Below are 21,503 nucleotides of genomic sequence, written 5' to 3'. Positions count from 1 at the left end.
AAAACAGTTTTTGCTCGCTTGCTCATTCATTCATTCATTCATTCATTCATTCATTCATTCATTCATTCATTCATTCATTCATTCATTCATTCATTCATGTGTTTGTTCTCCTCAGGTGCAAGGTATAGAAGAAGACTCTGATTCATCTTCACAGAAGCTTCAGTTAGTGAGGCAGTTAGTGAACGATACGGCTCAGCTGCTGAAGCAAGGCCTACTGTCTGGAGAGAGCTTGGGACAGATGTTCCGCTCTGTGTCCGATGTACTCAACAGTCAATCCAATGAGGCAGATAAGGATGCTAGGCAAGAGGTATGCCTGCACAAGCATTAAAACTTTGAAGACCCTAAACGTGAATGTTCAAGATGCGCTCCATATATGGCCAGTACAGAATTAATTCCATATGTTGTTTTCACGTATGTAAATCACCATATGTTGATCTGACCCCCCATGCCAAAGCGCCAGTGCTCGCCCGCAGCAGTCTGCCATCTGCCGTCACCCAGGAGGATGCGTGCATGCAACCTCAGAGTGTCTTACTGGTTGTAAAATGCATGTGGAATTATTTCCTGGGCCTGTCGTCGTCATGAAAGGGGGCAGAAATACACTCTATAAGTGTTGCTTTGTGAAGTGCTTTGTTTACAACAAGCTTAGTTGTTTCAAATGTGTCTTGAAGGTGCGTGAGCAGATGCTGGGCACTATTATAACTGTATTGGAGGAGGTTCCCATCATGTTTCCGCAGGCAGTGGAGCTGTTAGCTAGAGGACTGGCTGGGATCATCAAGAAGGGTTCTGAACTCAGCCCCTCTGCCCAGGTACACTCTGATAGATTGGACCTCCCGTTTGATACAAAGGGTTCTGAACTCAGCCCCTCTGCCCAGGTACACCCTGATAGATTGGACCTCCAGTTTTATACAAAGGGTTCTGAACTCAGCCCCTCTGCCCAGGTACACCCTGATAGATTGGACCTCCAGTTTTATACAAAGGGTTCTGAACTCAGCCCCTCTGCCCAGGTACACCCTGATAGATTGGACCTCCAGTTTGATACAATGTTGTATCTCTGGGACCCCAATCTGCATTGTAAAATCAAGTGTTCATTTAACTCTGAAAAAACTAAAAAGGAAACCCATTTATAATGATAATCAAAACATAAAACACCAATGCAAATAAACAACATAGGAGAAAATCAGGAAAAAAACATAGGTGTTCAATTGGGTGTACGGTAACGTGTCAGACAATGACATTTGCATTCCTCCGTGTTGCGAACTTGTTGATTGGCTATTTGGCTTAGAGGAAAAACAGGATTCTTTACTAAATTAATGGTTGTATCATGTTCTCACCACTAGAAAGACGCAGCATCATTGGTTAAAAAACTCAGCGTGTGCCTTCGTGACCTTCCACATCCCTTGGATCCTCCCCTTCCACTTACCTCGGAATACAATGCGTCCAAGGCCATTGTGGAGTGTGCAAGCAATATCCTGGACTATGCCTCAGATGTGAGTGTTGGCGGTCAGCGGTGGCGCTGTGAAAATACTGATTCTTCCATTTGCTATATATAAAGTCCTTGATGTGAAATGTCCTTCACAGAAAAGCATCGCTGATGACCTTCTCGGGGCTATGAGCAATATCCAGAGTGTTTTATTAAGAGGGACAAAAGTTCATGAGAAGGCCGTCGTTGTTCATCAAGATCTTATCGATGTGTTTGTCAAGAGGTGAGTTAAGAGCTCGCACTCGTAGGTATAAATGGAGCGTAGCCTGCAGAGTTAGTTCATGCAGACATACTCGAGGGGGTTCATGCCATGCTCAAGGCGCATACTTTACTCAAGGGGTTAACATGCTGCATTACCATGTGGGTGTATAAGTGTGTGCAAGTCCCACACGTCATTCGCTGATGTGGCAGTCAGCTGACCAATTGGGTGGGCTACTTAAGCTCACCAGTCTGCATGCTCTTCCTGCCTTCCTCCAAGGAAGCTCTGACAAGGAACTGAAGTGGTCACGTACGTGACTGGGCTGCGCCATGACACTTTCATGGACACTTTCATGGGAGCCAAACTACCCGGAAGTTTGGCAGAATGCATTGGAGTCAATGAGAGCTCAGTGACCAGCTCATGAACAAACATTATTTATGAACAATTGAGACCTTTTGTAAAGTAATCACTTCTGGAAAATAACAGAAGACATGTAACACATTATTGTCTGCTGTGTTGTTATTCGATGTGTACACTGTGTAATTTTTATAGAGGTATGGTATCTCTATAAAAAATAGAGATACCATAAAGTACAAAGTACATTTCTGAACGCACCAAGTATCGCGATACTTCCCACCGTTTCCTGTCTGGCAGCCAAATATCGCGATACTTCGGAGCCAGAAACGATACCTGCTGCTGTTTAGATCCTCAGATAAAATTATATACTGTGCACTCTGTGCACATCGAAAAGTAAGTGATTAGAAAACAACCTGTGATATGTCTTCTGTTATTTTCCAGAAGTGATTACTTTACAAAAGGTCTCAATTGTTCATGAATGTTTGTTATGAGCTGGTCCAGCCGGCTCCATTCACTGCCATGTATTCATTGCACTTCTTGTGTGAGTTTGGCTCCCATGAAAGTGTCCATGAAAGTGTCATGGCGCAGCCCAGTCACGTGACCACTTCCCTTCCTTCTCAGAGCTTCCTTGCCTTCCTCTGCATATGGTTCCTGGTTGTTATGTGATGTTTTCTCCCACCACCACCTCAGCACAACCGGTGGGCTCTGTTATTTATGTTCCTTATGGGGGTTTATTATATATCTATCTCCCTGCAAAAAAAAATTAATCGCGCTGAGCAGGGAGAAAATCCAGCAGAGTCTAATATCCTATGCACACTTGTATTCTCATTCTATAATAAATATTGGTTAAATCTATTCGTGAGTTGTCTGACTGAACTTCTATTAGGGAGTTGCGTCACCTCCGTTCACTTCATCGGGCCAGGTCTTCTACATACATAGCCATATATTGGCTTATTTTAATTAATACATTTATTTTATAATAATAAAAATCAGAGGAAAGAGGAAAGTTACATATACTGTAGTGCATCTTTAATACACTGTAAGTCACAAGTGTCTAATATATGTGGTTTTCTCCCCAGAGTGTCTCCGGGAAATTTACAGATCAATTTTACCATTCCTGATAATGCATCTGCTGGATTTTCTCTTCCATACCTACCTTCTAATATAATTCCTCCAGATGATCATAAACCCGTAGATGTTAAAGTAAGTGTACGTGCCTGCGTGCGTGCTTGAGAGTGTGTGCGCATGAGCGTGTGCATGTTGTGTGTACAACATGGGTGTTGCAGCAGTGTGAGAGAAGCATATAATTAATACTCTCTTTCCAGATGCTAAGTTTGAAGAAGAACCCGTTTTCCTGGAGTGAAAGTGGAAACATCAGTGGTGTTGTAGGTGCTCTGTCACTCACCAGAGAGGATGGCTCAAGCATCCGTGTGGAGAACTTGGCAGAGGATATTGAGGTATTAAGGAATTCCATTTGATAGGGGACAATTCAGTCAAATGTGTCTCAGTCTGTACGATTATCATTTTCTTAAGCTAGAACCATAACCCTCAATATATCATTTTATCACGACACTAAACACCACCATCAGATCTGCTACAGTACAGTATGTCCCTGATAAGATCCTCAACATTGAGTCAGTACATCTGCAAATATAATGCCTTGTAAATATGCTTTAATTATGAATTTATTTAGGCATTTTGCATGATCCACAGATTTTCTTGCCGAGGTCTTTGGGGATGGAGGTGAACAATTCCGTTTTGGATCTGCGAAACTACAGCACAATGAAAATCAACATTACTTCATCTGACACTAGCCTGGTGTTAAAGGTTCTTTGACATTGATTTTAATATTCATGTTAAATATTGGATAATTGTTATAATACTGTGTTTGCAAATCTGCTAATAACCATCAATGAACTTAGAAATTATTCAGTGTTAAACCATTACCATTTTACCATGTCAACAATCCCATGTTGACACTGATGCCAGTGCTGGTATTGGTTCTTTGTGAATGTATTAATGACTTTGACAGATGACAGATTTTCACAACAAAAAAAAGAAAGAAAGAAAAAAGGTATAGGCAATATGTAATTGAAATCTGAAAATAATTTGTGCCAACTGACCCCCATAAAAGATTTGTGTTGTTAAATTGTTTCAAAAATCTTCCCAATTCACATACCTTTCTTTCATGATTGTTGTGATCTTGTAGGCTATATGTCAAGGTTTGACTGCGCTGCTTACAGAACTCGCCTTCGTCTCGTTCTTGCACACAGGCGTGCCATTAATGACAGTAACGCACACCCTCTCGTGTAATATTGCTTTATTAAGACATCAAGACAGCAAAAGTAAGACATTTAAATATAATACAAAATAAGTGAAAAACAAAATAAAGAAGGATTAAAGAAGGATTAGAAAAGAACTAAGAGTTGTACAGACCTGCAGTTAGAACATATTTAGCACTTTTTGACAAAAGAATAGTCACAACATTGGTGATCTAGGGCTCTTCGTGATTGGGAACGGCATCGAAACCAAAAATCGGTCAGGCTTTATTTTAAATATTGGTTACAAAGTAAGTATTGATATTGTATGTTACAAAGCTCTGAAAAGTTGAGGGGAGTTGAGTACATTTGTGAAGAAAAACAAATCAAAAATAATAGTCAATATGTGGAAGTGTCTCTAACCAGTGGTGGAGTATTTCCAACTTTCAGTACTTTTACTTCTACTCCACTACATCTCAGAGTCAATAATTGTATTTTTATATAAGCTTACAATGCGAAAATCTTATAAATCAATACTATTGAACATCTATCTATCAACATCTATCTATCAATCTATCTATCTATCTATCTATCTATCTATCTATCTATCTATCTATCTATCTATCTATCTATCTATCTATCTAACTATCTATCTATCTATCTATCTATCTATCTATCTATCTATCTATCTATCTAAAAATATTGACCCAAAGTATAATAAACCGCTTCGGACAAAACCTCATAACTCCATTGGACCCTCAAACTGTCTGCTGAAGCAGCTAACTTCACCACCTCTCCACCACTCAATGCAAGTAATTGACAATATACAAAGTCAAAATACCAACTTATATGAGGCAGTATTGCATTGTTTTAATAATAGGCCTATAAAGTTTAATTTAATTTATAGATGTTTTTTGTTCGGTACATTAAGTACATTTTTATGCCAATACTTTTGCACTTTTACTCAAGGACATTTTGATTTCCACATTTCAGTGTTGATACTTTTACTCGAGTAAAGAACGTGAGTACTTTTTCCACCGCTGTCTCTAACCATGTATTGTATTCTTCTAAAGATGGAACCCTCGGTGGATCCTCTACCCCTCAAACTCTATCTGGGTCACGGAGATTATCCCACTGACACCAAGTATGTGGCCATGACTGAGATGCCTCATCAGGGAGAGACACAAGGTGACACATCCTTTTGTTTACAGCTTGGTAGAGATGGGACATACTGACTGATAAAAAAAACACTTTCAACCGGGCATATCACAGATTCTCATAAATCTTCAGTGAAGTTTTATGAAAATATGTAATGCCCGGTTGAAAGTGTTTTTAAGTTAAAAAAAATGTGATCGGGACATCCCTATAGTATCAGTATCATATTATATCATGATATTAGACTGGATATTGCCTGTGATTTTGGATATTGTACTAAAGATAAATATATATATATTTCACAAACATTAAATAGCAGATATACAAGCTCACAATTAATGAGTCTTTATTGATTGCTGAGGGAAATTATAGTTTACGTATAAAACATGTGAAAGAGAATATATTATACTGTATAAGAAGACATTAACAGTACGTTAAAGTCTAACGTACTGTTAGAGCGCGAGTGCATGCGTGAGCAGCACCTTTCATGAAATGAAGTACAGCTCACAGATGTGTTTATGTGTTGCAGAGGAGAAATACACCTGGCTGCTGGATGCCAAGGATTTGAAAGGAAACACTGGAGAGCACTATCTCGTAGTACGGCCCATTGTGGGCCCAGGAATTAAGTCTGTCAATGCCAGTTTAAACATCGCATCCATCGCCACCCAGTGTAAATACTGGGATGAATCAAAAATGGACTGGAGTACTGATGGCTGCAGGGTAGGTGGACAGCGGTAGAGTATATAAATCAACAACAGAACAGAACAAACTGCTCAGGCTAAACTGCTGGACGTACTTTTCCATTCAATGCCTTCCTAGGTTGGTTTTCGGACAACACATCAAGCCACTCAGTGCCTCTGCAACCACCTGACCACCTTTGGGAGCTCCTTCTTTGTCACCCCCAACCCTATCGACCTGTCACGCACTGCGGAACTCTTCGGGACCTTTGCTGAGAACCCTGTGGTCGTGTGCGTTGTCGGTGCACTCTTTCTGGCGTACTTCCTTGTGGTTGTGTGGGCGTGCAGAAAGGACATACAAGACACAGCCAAGGTACAGACACAGCAGGATCAGGGTTGTTGTGAAGCTGCATTGCTGAATATTGTGGCCGTTGGTGAATGGCCCTTGGTGAATGGCCCTTGCAACTTAAGTAGAAAAAGGAAACCTTCAACCTTGAATAGAACTTTTCAATGCAATATGAAGTGCTTTTATACGAAACAGGATAAAAAACAAAAACAAACCTACATAGGCCTACCCAAAGGATTTCCTGCAAAATAATTAAAAAAATTAAATGCTATAGTCTCAAAAGGTTGTGTGGTCATTGAATGCCCATTATTCTGTTCTGTATTCACTGGGAAGACTGAGATGTTTTTGTGCCTTCTGACTTACAGGTGAAGGTGACAGTACTAGAAGACAACAACCCTATGGATGAGTACGGTTACATGTTGACCATCAGCACTGGCCTACGGCGTGGAGCCGCCACCTCCTCTCAGGTTAGCTGGTTGAGTATTCATTCACATGTTTTACTTAAGTGTCAATACTGCAATGTAGAAATTCAAGGTTCAAGGTTCTTTATTATTTGTCTCCCGAGGAAGAAATTTGTCTTAGACATGCAAGCGTAGCCCTTATGTCCATGTCGCCGCAGTGCAGCGCCAGTACATCTTTCTTGCATCATAGAAGAAAAATAAAACATAGATTTCGCCAAATTATTTTGCTGGGTACCCAAATTATTTTCCAAAAGAAAAACTGAATGGCTGGGAAATGGAAATTAAGAGTTTACATAGTAGGCCTACACATAGTGCATGCATAAACTTTCCTTATTGATTCTATTACTTTGTCGTATGACAGGCTGAAAATAGCAGATGCTGATCTACAAGGTCAAGGGACATGCACAAATTTTGGCATGTGCAACTTCATGGTCTCAACTGCGCATATTTCTTTCCTTCCATGGAGCACCATGGCGTCGCCCGTACGGTCTTCGCGTCTCGTCCTCTTTAGACAGTCCTTGCCGCCGTGGAGATAGCGACATAACGAAGGCCTAAATATGCTCAACTATTTGTTGTTGGTTAATGGTTACATAATTGTATTTGATCATTTTGTTGTTGGTGCGATCACTGCGATGCAATCATGTTTCCATGTTGGTTCATTCTGTAGGCTACTATAATTTATTAATTTTTAATTGGTGTGTAAATGGAGCCTATAATTGTAGCCCTTTTCCCAAGGCTTTTGCGTTGTTATTTATTGTATATGTGAGCATTTGCTTGCTATTATGGGTGGTGAACTTCAAAAATAAAACCTGCAACGGAAAGCTTGCAGTCACAGTGTGCACCTTAATTACCTATTCCGGTGTGACGTGAGCTTCTATACTGTAGTAGCCTAGTACAGCGACTGGACTGGTGACTGGACATAACCCACTTTTCTATACTGCTTATTCCTGTAGCCTACAGTACATGTGCGTCTTTGACCAACCAATTTGTGAAATAAAAAAAATCAAATATGAATTATATTCGAATATAATTTTTTCCCCATATTCAGGGATATTTGAAATTTGAATATTAATTTACCAGCCATACCATGCCTTAGTGCAAAACTCTGCTGTAAATACTAAATATCTACACTGTCTTGTTATTTGTTGAGGTGAAGATTAGTTGACATTCATTTTACTAGGTGAGCGAGCTGCACCACCTGACAGCTTTGTGTTTGACTACTTTTTTGAACAGGTGACAGTAACTCTGCAGGGTGTAGATGGAGAGAGTGAACCACACCACCTGACGGATCTCGAGAAGCCTGTGTTTGAAAGAGGCGACGTGGACACATTCCTGCTGACCACACCCTTCTCCCTGGGAGACCTGCAGGGCCTTAGGCTTTGGCATGATAATTCAGGGGCTCACCCTTCTTGGTGCGTATATACTAGTCTGTAGCTATACATACAAGCAAGCTGCAGCAATGAGAAGAGTAGCCTCGGGGACCGTAGGCGTTTTGTTTTCAAAAGAAAAGAAAAACAGCCTGGGCAAACAACGCAGGAAAACTGGTATAGGGGTGGGGAGCGAACCAATAGGATGCACCAGCTGTTTTTGCCGGCAAATTAGATGGTTTTCCTCCACCCCTCTAGACCAGCACTCGCACTCACACAGGGGTCCTTATAGAGGGGCCCGCCAAATCTTTGTGTGATGGGGAACATTAGCTTGGCTATTTTGGGAGAGTTGGTGTAGAGGGAGAAGGAGCAGTCCAAGTACAGAACCAACGGTCGGTCATAAGCTGAATATATTGAGGGTTTAAAATGTTAACTGTCTGAAAATACACATTAGTGTGAATCTAACATACTAATAGAAAAGATAATATATGTCAAACAAGTCTATGAACCTATCTATGAAGTCAATGAAAGCTGCAAGTACACAATTGTATACAATATGGGGGTCCCTGCATCTCTCTCTCTGCTAAGGTGTCCTAGGCCTGTTGCAAAAATGTTGCTTCAATCAATTTCAGATCAATATACAGGTATGTACCTGTACAGTATCAACCCACCGTGGACGCAAAATGTTAGCCTGGCTAATAAGTCAGACCGAATCAGCCGTTAGTCTGGCTTATTAGCCAGGCTAGCGAAATGCATGAATATGGCCATAAGCCAATTACCATCGCTTTCAGCGATTCGTCATCACGTCACTGTAGCACGCTGTAGCATGCTGTAGCATGCTGAGTGCTAATGTGGGTTGTTGCCGACTTTGTAATTAAAGCTTCTGCACTTTGACCACATAAAAAGTTACACACGTGTTGGTGCATCAAGTCTAATTATGCTACTGTACTTGTAGCCCAGCTGCCAGCCTCGTTCGGTACTTGCTATGCATTTTAATCAGAAAAGTTGAGACGGGTTATGCAGGGGCGGCACGCCGCGGCAGTGGCTCAGGGAAAGAGTGGCTGGATGGTAACCGCAAGTTTGCCAGTTCGAACACGGACAAGTGTCCTTGAGCAAGACACTGAACCCCTAATTGCTCCTGATGTGCTGGTTGCGAAATAAAGGATTTATGTAACTCACATTAGACTGTTAATGTTCCATTTTCATATCATTCTAATGGATTTCAGAGGTCGTGAGTAGCCTAGCTCCCCTTAGTTTCCTCTGAAGTAAGAACAAACATAGCCTACAAAGTTTACAAACCATCCATGGCGTGTCTCGACAGCTTATTATTTTAAATTGGGCACATAACGAGGCGCGCCGCCGCACCGAGGGACGGCGGTCATAATACTAATCATTTTGGAAATAAAATAGCCTGTAGCCTGCAGTGGACTGTAACATTGCGTGGTCATACACTACAGAATTATATCATTTATTGTCTCCACCAGGCCGAAGGCATGGGGGGAGAGTATGTTTTGCACTCCGTCCGTCCGTCCGTCCGTCCGTCCGTCCGTGTGTCCGTGTGTGTGTCCGTCCGTCCGTCCGTCCGTGTGTCCGTCCGTGTGTCCGTGAGCAGCTAATCTCGGCCACCGTTAACCCGGTCGATGCCAAATTTTGCACACACACTCCCTGGATGCCAACGATGAACCTCTGCCCCAAACTTTCCAGAACGGCCTGTTATAGCGCCACCAAGAGGCCGCTTTGTGCAAAACAAGTTTTTGCACAGTACACCTACAGATTTTGTCCAAACATCACGCAAATTGGTACACAGTCTCTCTAGAGCCATTCAACGAAACCGGTCTTTCAGATTTCTCACACTCCATCCTGATTGGTTAAGATTGGCTTCCAAAGTTCACAAGAGTGCTCAGTTTCAAACAAAATGCTGCAAATCATGAACACATCGCGTGATTTCCGTGAAATTGTGCACCCACATTCCCACTAGGCCGAGGACGAAATGCCACATGAACAATTTCAACTCAGCCTCAAGGTGGCGCTATAACTGGCGGAAAACTGTTTTTACCTCTAACTGCACGGATCTGTGCCGGTCGATGCCAAATTTTGCACACACACTCCCTGGATGCCAACGATGAACCTCCGCCCCAAACTTTCCAGAACGGCCTGTTATAGCGCCACCAAGAGGCCGCTTTGTGCAAAACAAGTTTTTGCACAGTACACCTACAGATTTTGTCCAAACATCACGCAAATTGGTACACAGTCTCTCTAGAGCCATTCAACGAAACCGGTCTTTCAGATTTCTCACATTCCATCCTGATTGGTTAAGATTGGCTTCCAAAGTTCACAGGAGTGCTCAGTTTCAAACAAAATGCTGCAAATCATGAACACATCGCGTGATTTCCGTGAAATTGTGCACCCACATTCCCACTAGGCCGAGGACGAAATGCCACATGAACAATTTCAACTCAGCCTCAAGGTGGCGCTATAACTGGCCGAAAACTGTATTTACCTCTAACTGCACGGATCTGTGCCGGTCGATGCCAAATTTTGCACACACACTCCCTGGATGCCAACGATGAACCTCCGCCCCAAACTTTCCAGAACGGCCTGTTATAGCGCCACCAAGAGGCCGCTTTGTGCAAAACAAGTTTTTGCACAGTACACCTACAGATTTTGTCCAAACATCACGCAAATTGGTACACAGTCTCTCTAGAGCCATTCAACGAAACCGGTCTTTCAGATTTCTCACATTCCATCCTGATTGGTTAAGATTGGCTTCCAAAGTTCACAGGAGTGCTCAGTTTCAAACAAAATGCTGCAAATCATGAACACATCGCGTGATTTCCGTGAAATTGTGCACCCACATTCCCACTAGGCCGAGGACGAAATGCCACATGAACAATTTCAACTCAGCCTCAAGGTGGCGCTATAACTGGCCGAAAACTGTATTTACCTCTAACTGCACGGATCTGTGGATAACTATGTATGCCAACTCCCTAGAGGCCAAGGAAAAACCTTTGCCTGGAATTCTTCACATCTGCTCATCCTGGTGGAGACCTGTGCCCAGAAGGGCACTTTTTCTAGTATGGATCTGTTGGTGACTATATGACGTTGATTAGGCCTAATGATTAGGTTATTCATCACAGCCAGCTGGGTTTAACGAGATAGCTCAGTGCAACTGCAACATGACGAAAACCTGACGTTTCAGCTATCAAGTGATAATCTGGTTGATTTTTATAAAACATTTAGCATATGAACTGAAGCTCATTTGGTGTGCCGCAAACCAGAGGCCAGCCAGCGGTATAAACAACCACCCCACTGTTCACTTCTCTCTGCTCATGCCTGCGCGCAGTCAGTAGGCTATGCGTGCTGCCGAGCTCGAGTCTGACTGAAATGCCAGCGTGCTGCGCCAAAAGCCACTCCTCCGTCTTCCTCCTGTCACAATTAAGTGGATCAAATAACAGAATTGCTATTTTTATTCACGGAAAATCACTGAGCCCGAGGCTCGGCCAGGCCCGAATAATTAGCATATTTTTTGGGCCCGGTCCGGCCCGAAAACGTCGTGTCGGTGGTCGGGCCAGGTCGGATTCGGGCAGAGTTTGAGAACTTTTTCACTTGAGTAAGACTTCTAATAAATAGCATGAATTTGGGAAAACTGAAAAACGAGTTTTCTCATTCCCTTCATATTCCCTTCATCCCGTTGATCAGTCAATCTGGACGGACGGACGGCAGGGTTTCTATATGATACACACATCTGACACATGATGACCCCAGTCAATTTGTCATTTGACACGTGCGTTTTGTCCTCAGGTATGTGAGCAGGATCATGGTGCAGGATTTACAGACGGAGCAGAAATGGACTTTTCTGTGCAACTCCTGGCTGGGCATAGACATAGGCGATTGCGTGCTTGATAGGATTTTCCCTGTTGCTACGGAGATCGATTTGAAGAAGTTCAGGTGAGTGATAGTCCTTGTGCTTCTGCTGTGCACAGACATCTCACGCACGCATGCATGCACATTAGGTGTATACTGTATCAGTACGTACTGTTGTATGTTATATACTGTATGGTTTCTCTGTATGACCAATGTTGGCTTAATTTGTTTCTTAACAGCCCTAGCATCCCTATTCTAGGGGGAACATCCACCAAAAATAGTATGTAATACTAAAGATTCGCCAAAGAGACTTGACGTATATCTACTGTGTATAGGTAGAGGATCAGGTATAGAGCCCAGGGGCGTACATTCGACTAAGTATAGGGTTTATGTAGTTATGTTCTTTTCTAATTTAAAGTACGACGTTACTCTTCATTACTACATTGACCAAGTTTTAAGACACTCCCTTGTACATTAACTTGAACACACCGTGTTCTTTCTCTTTTGGAAGAAATAAAGAGCTCTGAATTATCGCATGCAGTGAGGAATTTTGCTGCTTCAAATGACTATAGGCCTACTAGTGCAGTGCCTGATTCTGACCTCCATTCAGAATCAGTGCTCAGTTAGAGCTGCCTGGAAAGTGCATACTATTGCTTTTCATCGTATACCTACTTTCTATTCAGTGTGTTCCAAATCACACAACAATTTTTGTGACAATTTCCCCAGCAATTTGTTCTTCATGAAGACAACCAAGGACTTCAGTGACAGCCACCTGTGGTTCTCTGTGATCAGTCGCCCTCCCGGCAGCCCTTTCACATGCGTTCAGAGAGTCTCTTGCTGCTTCTCCCTCCTCCTCTGCACAATGCTGACCAGCATCATGTTCTTCGGAATCCCCACTGACCCGTCCGAGCAGACCATGGATCTGGGTACAGAGAACAGTGCAGTTAAACCAGGAGACATGCAGTCAGTAGCGAGATTGTTGTGGCAAACATATTTTTAACTCTTCGCTTCTGGGCGTCCGTCGCCAGCTGCCACATATATATCATTTTGGGGGTCCTTGACATGAAGAAGTTTGAGCACACTGATAGGCCTATAAGTTTTTCAGAAAACTGTTCGAAGACATTTGTAGAATCAGCCTCATGTCATAATGGGTTATAGCTCTAATGGGTAATTGATTTAATGTATGTATGTGTATGTATGTATGTATGTATTTTTGTAAAGTACAGTATGTTTGTATGTGTATGTAAGTCACAGTACGTATCTGTGTTGTGATTACAGGTCATTTCGAGTTCACCTGGCAACAGTTCATGGTCGGAATCCAAAGTTCACTCATCATGTTTCCAGTCAATCTAATCATAGTGAGCATCTTCAGAAACACTCGTCCTCGAGAAACGTCTTGTTGTAAGTCCTCACCAGACGCCACTAAGCAGGAGAACATTCAGGTCACTCACGTCTCCTTAGTGGAAGTCAAGGATATCTCTCTAGACACCATCATCAAGGTAAAGATCAGTGGTGGTAGTTAAAGTAAAAGTATCAATACTGCAATATAGAAATACTCCGTTTACAAGTAAAAGTCCGGAATTCAAAATATACTTGAGTAAAAGTACAAAAGTATTGGTATCAAATTTGAAAATAGCCGCTCACATGCTCACAATGTTTTCTCAGGATGTCACAAGAATTTCCCTCTTGCTCTCTAAGACTGTGAAAAGCAACCTCCCGATAGAGTCCGACTTTGGGCCCGGGCAGCAGGTCGACATCAATACTGTTCTCTCTGTGGTGGAAGACTTCATCAAACAGCATAACAAAAAGAACAATTCCACTGCCTGCACTGAGGGATCTCACGCTCTAATTGTAGAGCCACAGCCTCCAGATGTGAAAGCTGCATTCTGGAGAAACACACGTACGTATATACACATTCTACTAGTTTTGCCTTTATTTCTTTTTTAAATCTCAATTTGGCACTTCAATTGCCACTAATCTCTAGAGGTTATACTAGTTTCTGCAGTTGAGCATTGTTTGTCACAAACGTGTCATTCAAAGTAATTAGCTCACTTATTTGGAAAAGATACTGCATGATCCGTCTAATTACTCCCTGAGGGGGTTTGCACCCACATGCATGGAGTTTATTATCCTGCTAATATCCAGGTTGGTCACTTATCAACAATTAAAATATATGAATAAGTAATAATTTATTCTTAATTTGAGGCAAAATGCTCTTGAATAGAAACTTGGCGTTGGCATTATCTTCATCAATCTATGAAATGTCCGTCTTTTACACACTGTTTTGTTTTGTTTGTAAATACATCAAAGATGCAATTATAATCCAGATAAAGCCTTGGCCTGGAAGAGAGGTCATCAGGTGGACCCCAACCTTCTTAGAGTGTTTCCACCCTTAATATAACCACTCCAGTTTGGCGGGAGTGATTGGTCAAATCACTGCCCCTCTCATCCAGGCTTCCAGCTATTGTCCTTTCTCTATGCCTTTCTCTATGCCAGAGCCAACAGGAGACTCCATCTGCCTTGTGTGTTCTTTGCAAGCACTTAGCGGTCTCTAGGACTGTAGTTTGCATCCTGCCTAGGGTCCTCCTACAGTACGTCTCACCAGACTATAAGTCTGTGCGGTGTGCATGCATCCGTCCTTGTCCAAACTTGGCCTTACTCTGGTGTTTTTGAGTCAAGGTGGGTTGTTTGAGCCTTCTCTGCGTCTGTGTCACTGTTGTTGTTGTTGCCGTTTAATCTGTCCTAGTGAGTCTCTCTTCCTCCCCTCCTCTCGGGAGACTGGGGGTATAGAGGGTATGCGCATGCATAAAGTGAATGGGAAATCATTTAACATCATTTAATGCAATCAGATTTACTTTTCTGTTTGGATGTATCAAGGCCAGAAAAGTAGTTTTTTTGCCACTCAGCAGGTGTTCCCGCATAACATCCGGGTATGATGATGATGTCACGCGCATACCCTCTATTGCTCATTTGTACGATCTGTAGCTTGCGTGGTGCATGCCCTCTTGCGAGTGCTGCAACAGCGGCTGTACCATACTGTACGCAAACCTTTATCACCAGCACATGATGCATGTTATGTTTCCCCAGAAGGGGTCAAGATATTTCAGTCTATGTTGTTTTTAAGAAGAGCCTGTATTTAATGTTGGGTTACATATAATAATACATATTATAATGGCTTACAGTCATTATTAAATAATTGGTGCACAAAATAATAATCTTGGAGTAGGAGTAGTTACCAGTGTCAATTTAAAAAAAATTGTTTACAGACACCAGCCCTGAGAAGATTGCAGATGGTATTCAGAAAAGGAGCAACAAGATCCAGTATCTGTACAGACAGCTGTGTCACATAGACCAGGAGCTGAGTGCGCTGGGTTCTCGTGGGTTCCCTGAACTAGACAGCTACACAGAGGCTGTGGAGAAGGTCCAAGGAATGAAGGGCCTTCTGCAGGATCAGCTCCTGTCGTCCAGTCTCACAGACCCTGACCAACACACTTGGTACAGAACGATTTTAAATACTAGCAGAGCAGATATGTACAGCAATAGAATAATCGTGATGCTCGTGACTTTAAAAAAAGTCAAAAACACCTTAAATATTTTCTTAGTAATAGTTAATCTTTCACTCAATAGGGAAAACTCCTGTCGCAAACTATGATGTAATTTGGTTTCTCCCCGACAGTAGAGATAGTAGGCCTACGTGTACTGCAACATGTAAGATACTGTATGCATTGTATAGTCCCTTTGAAGAGTAGCCTAGTAGTCTAAACGTCCTGTGAAAGGAAAGCACAAGGTTTGCGTATAACTAATAATTGCTTAATACAATGTGTAGTAACTGTACAGTTAATGTTCTTATTGATAATGTGCTCCCAGCTCCGCTTCTGAAGATAACACCAAAGGTAAAAAGAGGAAATGCTGTGAAGGAGGTCTACCCTGGTGGTTTGTGTTTGTCGGCTGGCTCCTGGTGATCGCGAGCAGCTGTGTGTCGGGATTCTTCACAATGCTGTACGGGTTGAAATTTGGGAAGACCCGCTCTGTGAGCTGGTTAATATCCATGGTGGTCTCCTTTTTTGAGAGTCTCCTCGTGACTCAACCGCTAAAGGTGAGATGTGCGAATGCATGCACCTTGTCTACTTGATGAAGACACTATAAATGAAGGTATATCCATGATGTGGAAGAAATGTTAACTGACTCACCACACAATATTTCATAAAACCTATGATACCGATTTTATATATACTGTATATATATATTGTAAAATTCATGTTAAACCTTTTTGCAGTAAAACAACATTCAGTTTGTCCTGTTCTGGCATAATTCCATGCAGAGACAACATGTCCCTGTGTGCCTCTTGTTTTCAGGTTTTATGCCTGGCAGTGTTTGTTGCTCTTGTACTCAAGAAAGTGGAAGAGGACGATAAAGAGGAACTTGTTATAGAAAATAATAAGCCAGGTATATTTGTGATACTGTAAATAAAAAGAATAGGTGGAAGTGCAGTGTTTTTGGTGTGTGTGTGTGTGTGTGTGTGTGTGGGGGGGGGGGGGGGGGGGGGGGGGGGGGGTGCGAGCAAGCTGAGTGAACCATACATGTGCTGGAGGCAAATCCTCAGACTTCCATTCCTTAAAAATGATTTTCCTGCCCACCATTAATGCTGAATGAATCCAGTCAGCTAGAGGTGCGGGGAGATGTTTTAATGGCGCTGGATCACCCAGAATAAAGAGAGCAGCTGTATAAGAAATATCCTGGTTTGTGATTTGCATTATATTCTCATGAATAGCACAACATAGCGTCTGTACCCTAGAACCCTAGTACCCATAAACATGAATAAGTGTACCGGGGTCCTCATCACACCTCCAGCAAACCAGACTATCTCTGAGTTTAGCCTTGAACAATCTTGTCGGAGTCCAGTAGACTATTCATTATTTTAAATTGAACTAATCTGGTTCTAAGTTCACGGGACATCTTCTTTGAGTTCCGTAGAATCATCTTCCATTCACTGTCGGTAAAGGATTGATTTAAATCAACCTCCCAAATCCTCTTTACACTTGAGGGCTGACCTTGGTGTGCTATCATAATTTAATAATATGTTGATGCCTCATGTCCAGTTCCAAATAGCTTATAGCTAACAGTATCATACATATTCTGAAGAAAACCCAGCTGAAGAAAACCTATACTGGAGACATGCCATTCAGTAATTATATCTTGATGAAAACCTATACTGGAGACATGCCATTCAGTAATTATATCTTGATGAAAACCTAACTGGAGACATGCCATTCAGTAATTATATCTTGATGAAAACCTATACTGGAGACATGCCATTCAGTAATTATATCTTGATGAAAACCTATACTGGAGACATGCCATTCAGTAATTATATCTTGATGAAAACCTATACTGGAGACATGCCATTCAGTAATTATATCTTGATGAAAACCTATACTGGAGACATGCCATTCAGTAATTATATCTTGATGAAAACCTAACTGGAGACATGCCATTCAGTAATTATATCTTGATGAAAACCTATACTGGAGACATGCCATTCAGTAATTATATCTTGATGAAAACCTATACTGGAGACATGCCATTCAGTAATTATATCTTGATGAAAACCTATACTGGAGACATGCCATTCAGTAATTATATCTTGATGAAAACAAACCTATACTGGAGACATGCCGTTCAGTAATTATGTCTTGATGAAAACCTATACTGGAGACATGCCATTCAGTAATTATATCTTGATGAAAACCTATACTGGAGACATGCCATTCAGTAATTATATCTTGATGAAAACCTATACTGGAGACATGCCATTCAGTAATTATATCTTGATGAAAACCTATACTGGAGACATGCCATTCAGTAATTATATCTTGATGAAAACCTATACTGGAGACATGCCATTCAGTAATTATATCTTGATGAAAACCTATACTGGAGACATGCCATTCAGTAATTATATCTTGATGAAAACAAACCTATACTGGAGACATGCCGTTCAGTAATTATGTCTTGGTGGAAAATGATGGAAAAATCAAATATCTGACACGGACAAGTCTTTCCCTCCTATATAAATTACATAGGTCTCCAGCTGCTTCTTTTCACCTGAGTTTCACTGGGAGGGTGTAATGGGTGCAGAGGAACAAACTATTCTTCCCAGTTTTGGAACCAAATGGACACTCATTCGGTTCCATTTGTACACACAGGGCTATACCGGTATCTCTATGTGCTTCTGGTCATTTCGTATGTCCGTGGCAAAAAATACATTTCAACAAAAATGTCCAACACGAGCCAACATGGCGATGACCCCTGCACATCATGACTATATACTCTTGACACACAGGTGATTGTAAGATGGTCAGAAGAAGGGATAGCAGATTCTACAAGCCGCCACCTCTGGTGGACATCGAAAAGATGAGAATTAACATGATAAAGGAGCAGAAAGCCTTCGCTCTCATCAAGGAGATTCTCAGTACGTATGTCCAGTAGGCCTACAAACTTTGTGGTTTGTTCCAAGTATCAAAATGTACCTAAAGTAACAAAATTAGAATGACCTGTTTCAAGTTTTCAAATGAATACAAATATTTTGAAAATAGCAGATCTGCAAGCTCACAATGTGTCGAATCGCAACGCATTGTGACCCCATTTGGTGTTTTAATTATGGGGGTCAGCAGCCAATTACATATATTTTTGGGGATCCTTGACATGAAAATGTTTTAGAATGACTGACATAGAAACATGGGATTTTCAGAAAACTGTCAGGATTTCCTTCCTTTCCTTCCTTTATTTACGGACCGGGGAGGGGGGGGTTTCCAAATAACTGAATGCTCTTTAAGTACAGTACTTGTATTTAGTTACTTTCCACCACTGGTTGTGTTGCAGCGTACGTGGGCTTCATGTGGATGCTGCTGCTGGTGGCGTACGGACAGAGAGACCCCAACGCTTTCTTCTTGACCAGACACATTCGACAGAGCTTCAGTAAAGGCATCTCAGACAGCATGACTCTCCAAGACATTTTCACATGGGCTGACACTTCTCTACTCCAGAATCTGTTTGGCACTTATCCAGGTAAGAAATGGCATTCAGAAAAGTGACTTTCTTTCTTTCTTTTTCACTTTATTTATGCAGGGAAGCATGCAAATAAATTATTATATTGACATTGACAATGAAAGATAATTGGCATACATGTGCTATACACTGTCCTTCAAAGCAAAAGTCCACTAACAAAATGTTTGGAGTATTGACTTATTTATTTGTCTCAAAGGTCAAATCAGACGTCATATTGGGGGATAAACAATTTCTAGTTTATGTGTACTAGTTTAATGCCTTTTTTATTTTTGATTATTTGCGTACTTTAATACTGAAGCTTGACTTTGACATTAGAAAAGAAAACTCACATACTAGTATGATTGTTGTAGCGACTACTTCTTCCCATCAAACCAAATTAAAGTAGCGATATGAGGCTGAGCTGTCGGCAGGAACTGTATGACGTTAATGACAGGATGTTAATACGACAGAAAAGCAAGGTCCAAAATGTACTGAAAAGGTTGATAAACGAAATGTAGACGTAGGTACACTATAAACTTAAACGGTCAACAGAAAATATTGTGCCTAGAGCTCACCCACATTCTCTCACTGAATGCCCACTGCCCCAGACACACAGCTGACATAACTAAAGGTGATTAGCAGACACACAGCAGGAGCTCATGAATCAGGTAGGAAGTGGGACATCAAAACCAAGCGTTGGAAAAACTATAAAATAAAATAAAATCAACAAACAAAATGTATATTTTGGCTCCTACAATGAATATATTAGGATTCTGACTCTGGGAAAAAAAAGTATGATATAATGCTAAAAGATTGTTGTCAGAGAAGCATTGATATGGATGATTGCAGGATTCATCACAGATGGGAACTCCAAGCTGGTGGGCAGTGCACGTCTTCGTCAAGTGAGGGTGAAGCCGAACGCTTGCCATATTGCCAAGTCCATGAAAGAGCATGTGCATGATTGTCATGCTCAATATTCATGGGAAGCAGAGGACATGGGATCCTACGGCTTAGGCTGGAACCGCTCTGTGCATGATAATGCCTCACAGAGCCGTCCCACTCCTTGGAAGTACCAGACGCAGTCTCAAATTAGAGCCTATCCTATCTGGGGATACGCGCTATACAGAGGAGGCGGTTTTGTAGCAGATCTTGGTCCTGACTTGCAAAATGCCAGCAGGTACTGTAGGCTTGCTGGTAATTAATTAAAAGTGTTGAAGGTTTAATAGAGGCTATGCGCATGATTTCATCATCATCATACCCAGACGTTTCTGGCCTTGACAGCCCATAAACACAAACAGAAAAGTCTTATATTTTGCATTAAACAACGTTAAACTCACTTTGCCACTTGATTTTCCACTCACTTATGCATGCGCATACCCTCTCTATTATTAGTGATGCAAAGTTTAGATCATGTTTCTAATTCTATAGTATATAGAAATACAATTAGTTTTTTCCTATACAAAAGAATCATGACTGTCGATATAAGGTTTATAAGGTTTTGAGCTGTGAAAAGTTTCATCTACCATTGAGTGTGTGTACGTGTGTCCATGTCTAATGTGTCTACAGAAACCTGCAGTACCTATTCAAAAACACCTGGCTGGATGCGTACACAAGGGCAGTCTTTGTTCAGTTTACAGTGTACAATGCCAACGTCAACCTATTTTGCATCGTCACACTCATGCTGGAGACCATGGCGATCGGTACAACTGAGCACTTTCAACATCTGCAGTTTGTGTACAACTTAAACAACTCAAAAATGCTTTATTCAGTAAATCCCCTATAGTGAAATGTTACCCTTGTGAGCTGCATGAATTGAATGATTTATTATTTGCCATGCAGAAACGCGCTTAAACACACTTTTTCTATAAATGGAAGCCATTGTGTTGACGGTGACACAGTAATGAGAAGTTCTCATATTATGTTCTCAGAACATTGTTCTAAAAGAACTAGGGCTGCACGATATGGACAAAATGTTATATCTTTTTTTTATGCCAAATATTGCGATATCAATACGATATACGTTTGGAAACTCTTTTCTTAATTCTTATTGGCTTTCCATATGTTCCACGTATTCATGTCGTAAAATCGGGGCGTTTCAAGGAATATGTAAGGGCATGTTATTTAAATGACGGTCGTTTCAGACGTGACATTTATCAAAGCTCCGACCAAAAAGTTCAGCTGTTTATGATCACTTCACAAATGCCGTGCCGACTGAACCGTACGCCAAAACCCACGCTCGAATTTAAGGCAGAATTTACACTCCATTCATAAAGGAGGGCCATTGTGTTCCCA

The 21,503-nt window shown here is 41.5% G+C and overlaps 1 protein-coding gene across 1 annotated transcript in view; it reads left to right on the top strand.

The window, feature by feature from the left end:
- The window catches only part of LOC310866937 (polycystin-1-like protein 2), a gene marked incomplete at both ends in the record, with an annotated part of 45,922 nt that overhangs the window by 18,847 nt on the left and 5,572 nt on the right, over positions 1–21,503 (top strand). The window contains 19 exons of the mRNA XM_083776732.1: positions 669–1,004; positions 1,338–1,487; positions 3,362–3,493; positions 5,368–5,482; positions 5,979–6,169; positions 6,269–6,499; positions 6,838–6,939; positions 8,167–8,345; positions 12,102–12,248; positions 12,891–13,090; positions 13,443–13,663; positions 13,863–14,064; positions 15,431–15,659; positions 16,032–16,260; positions 16,520–16,610; positions 18,508–18,636; positions 19,047–19,232; positions 20,061–20,388; positions 20,778–20,911. Of these exons, the coding sequence (XP_083632858.1) occupies positions 669–1,004; positions 1,338–1,487; positions 3,362–3,493; positions 5,368–5,482; positions 5,979–6,169; positions 6,269–6,499; positions 6,838–6,939; positions 8,167–8,345; positions 12,102–12,248; positions 12,891–13,090; positions 13,443–13,663; positions 13,863–14,064; positions 15,431–15,659; positions 16,032–16,260; positions 16,520–16,610; positions 18,508–18,636; positions 19,047–19,232; positions 20,061–20,388; positions 20,778–20,911 (3,532 nt within the window). The remainder of the gene's footprint in view (positions 1–668; positions 1,005–1,337; positions 1,488–3,361; positions 3,494–5,367; positions 5,483–5,978; positions 6,170–6,268; positions 6,500–6,837; positions 6,940–8,166; positions 8,346–12,101; positions 12,249–12,890; positions 13,091–13,442; positions 13,664–13,862; positions 14,065–15,430; positions 15,660–16,031; positions 16,261–16,519; positions 16,611–18,507; positions 18,637–19,046; positions 19,233–20,060; positions 20,389–20,777; positions 20,912–21,503) is intronic.

This window comes from Protomyctophum parallelum, assembly GCF_964188405.1.
Source record: "Protomyctophum parallelum genome assembly, chromosome: 11".
NCBI lineage: Eukaryota > Metazoa > Chordata > Actinopteri > Myctophiformes > Myctophidae > Protomyctophum > Protomyctophum parallelum.
The sequence above is the reverse complement of the archived record's forward strand: the minus strand, read 5'-3'. Positions and strand labels throughout refer to the sequence as shown.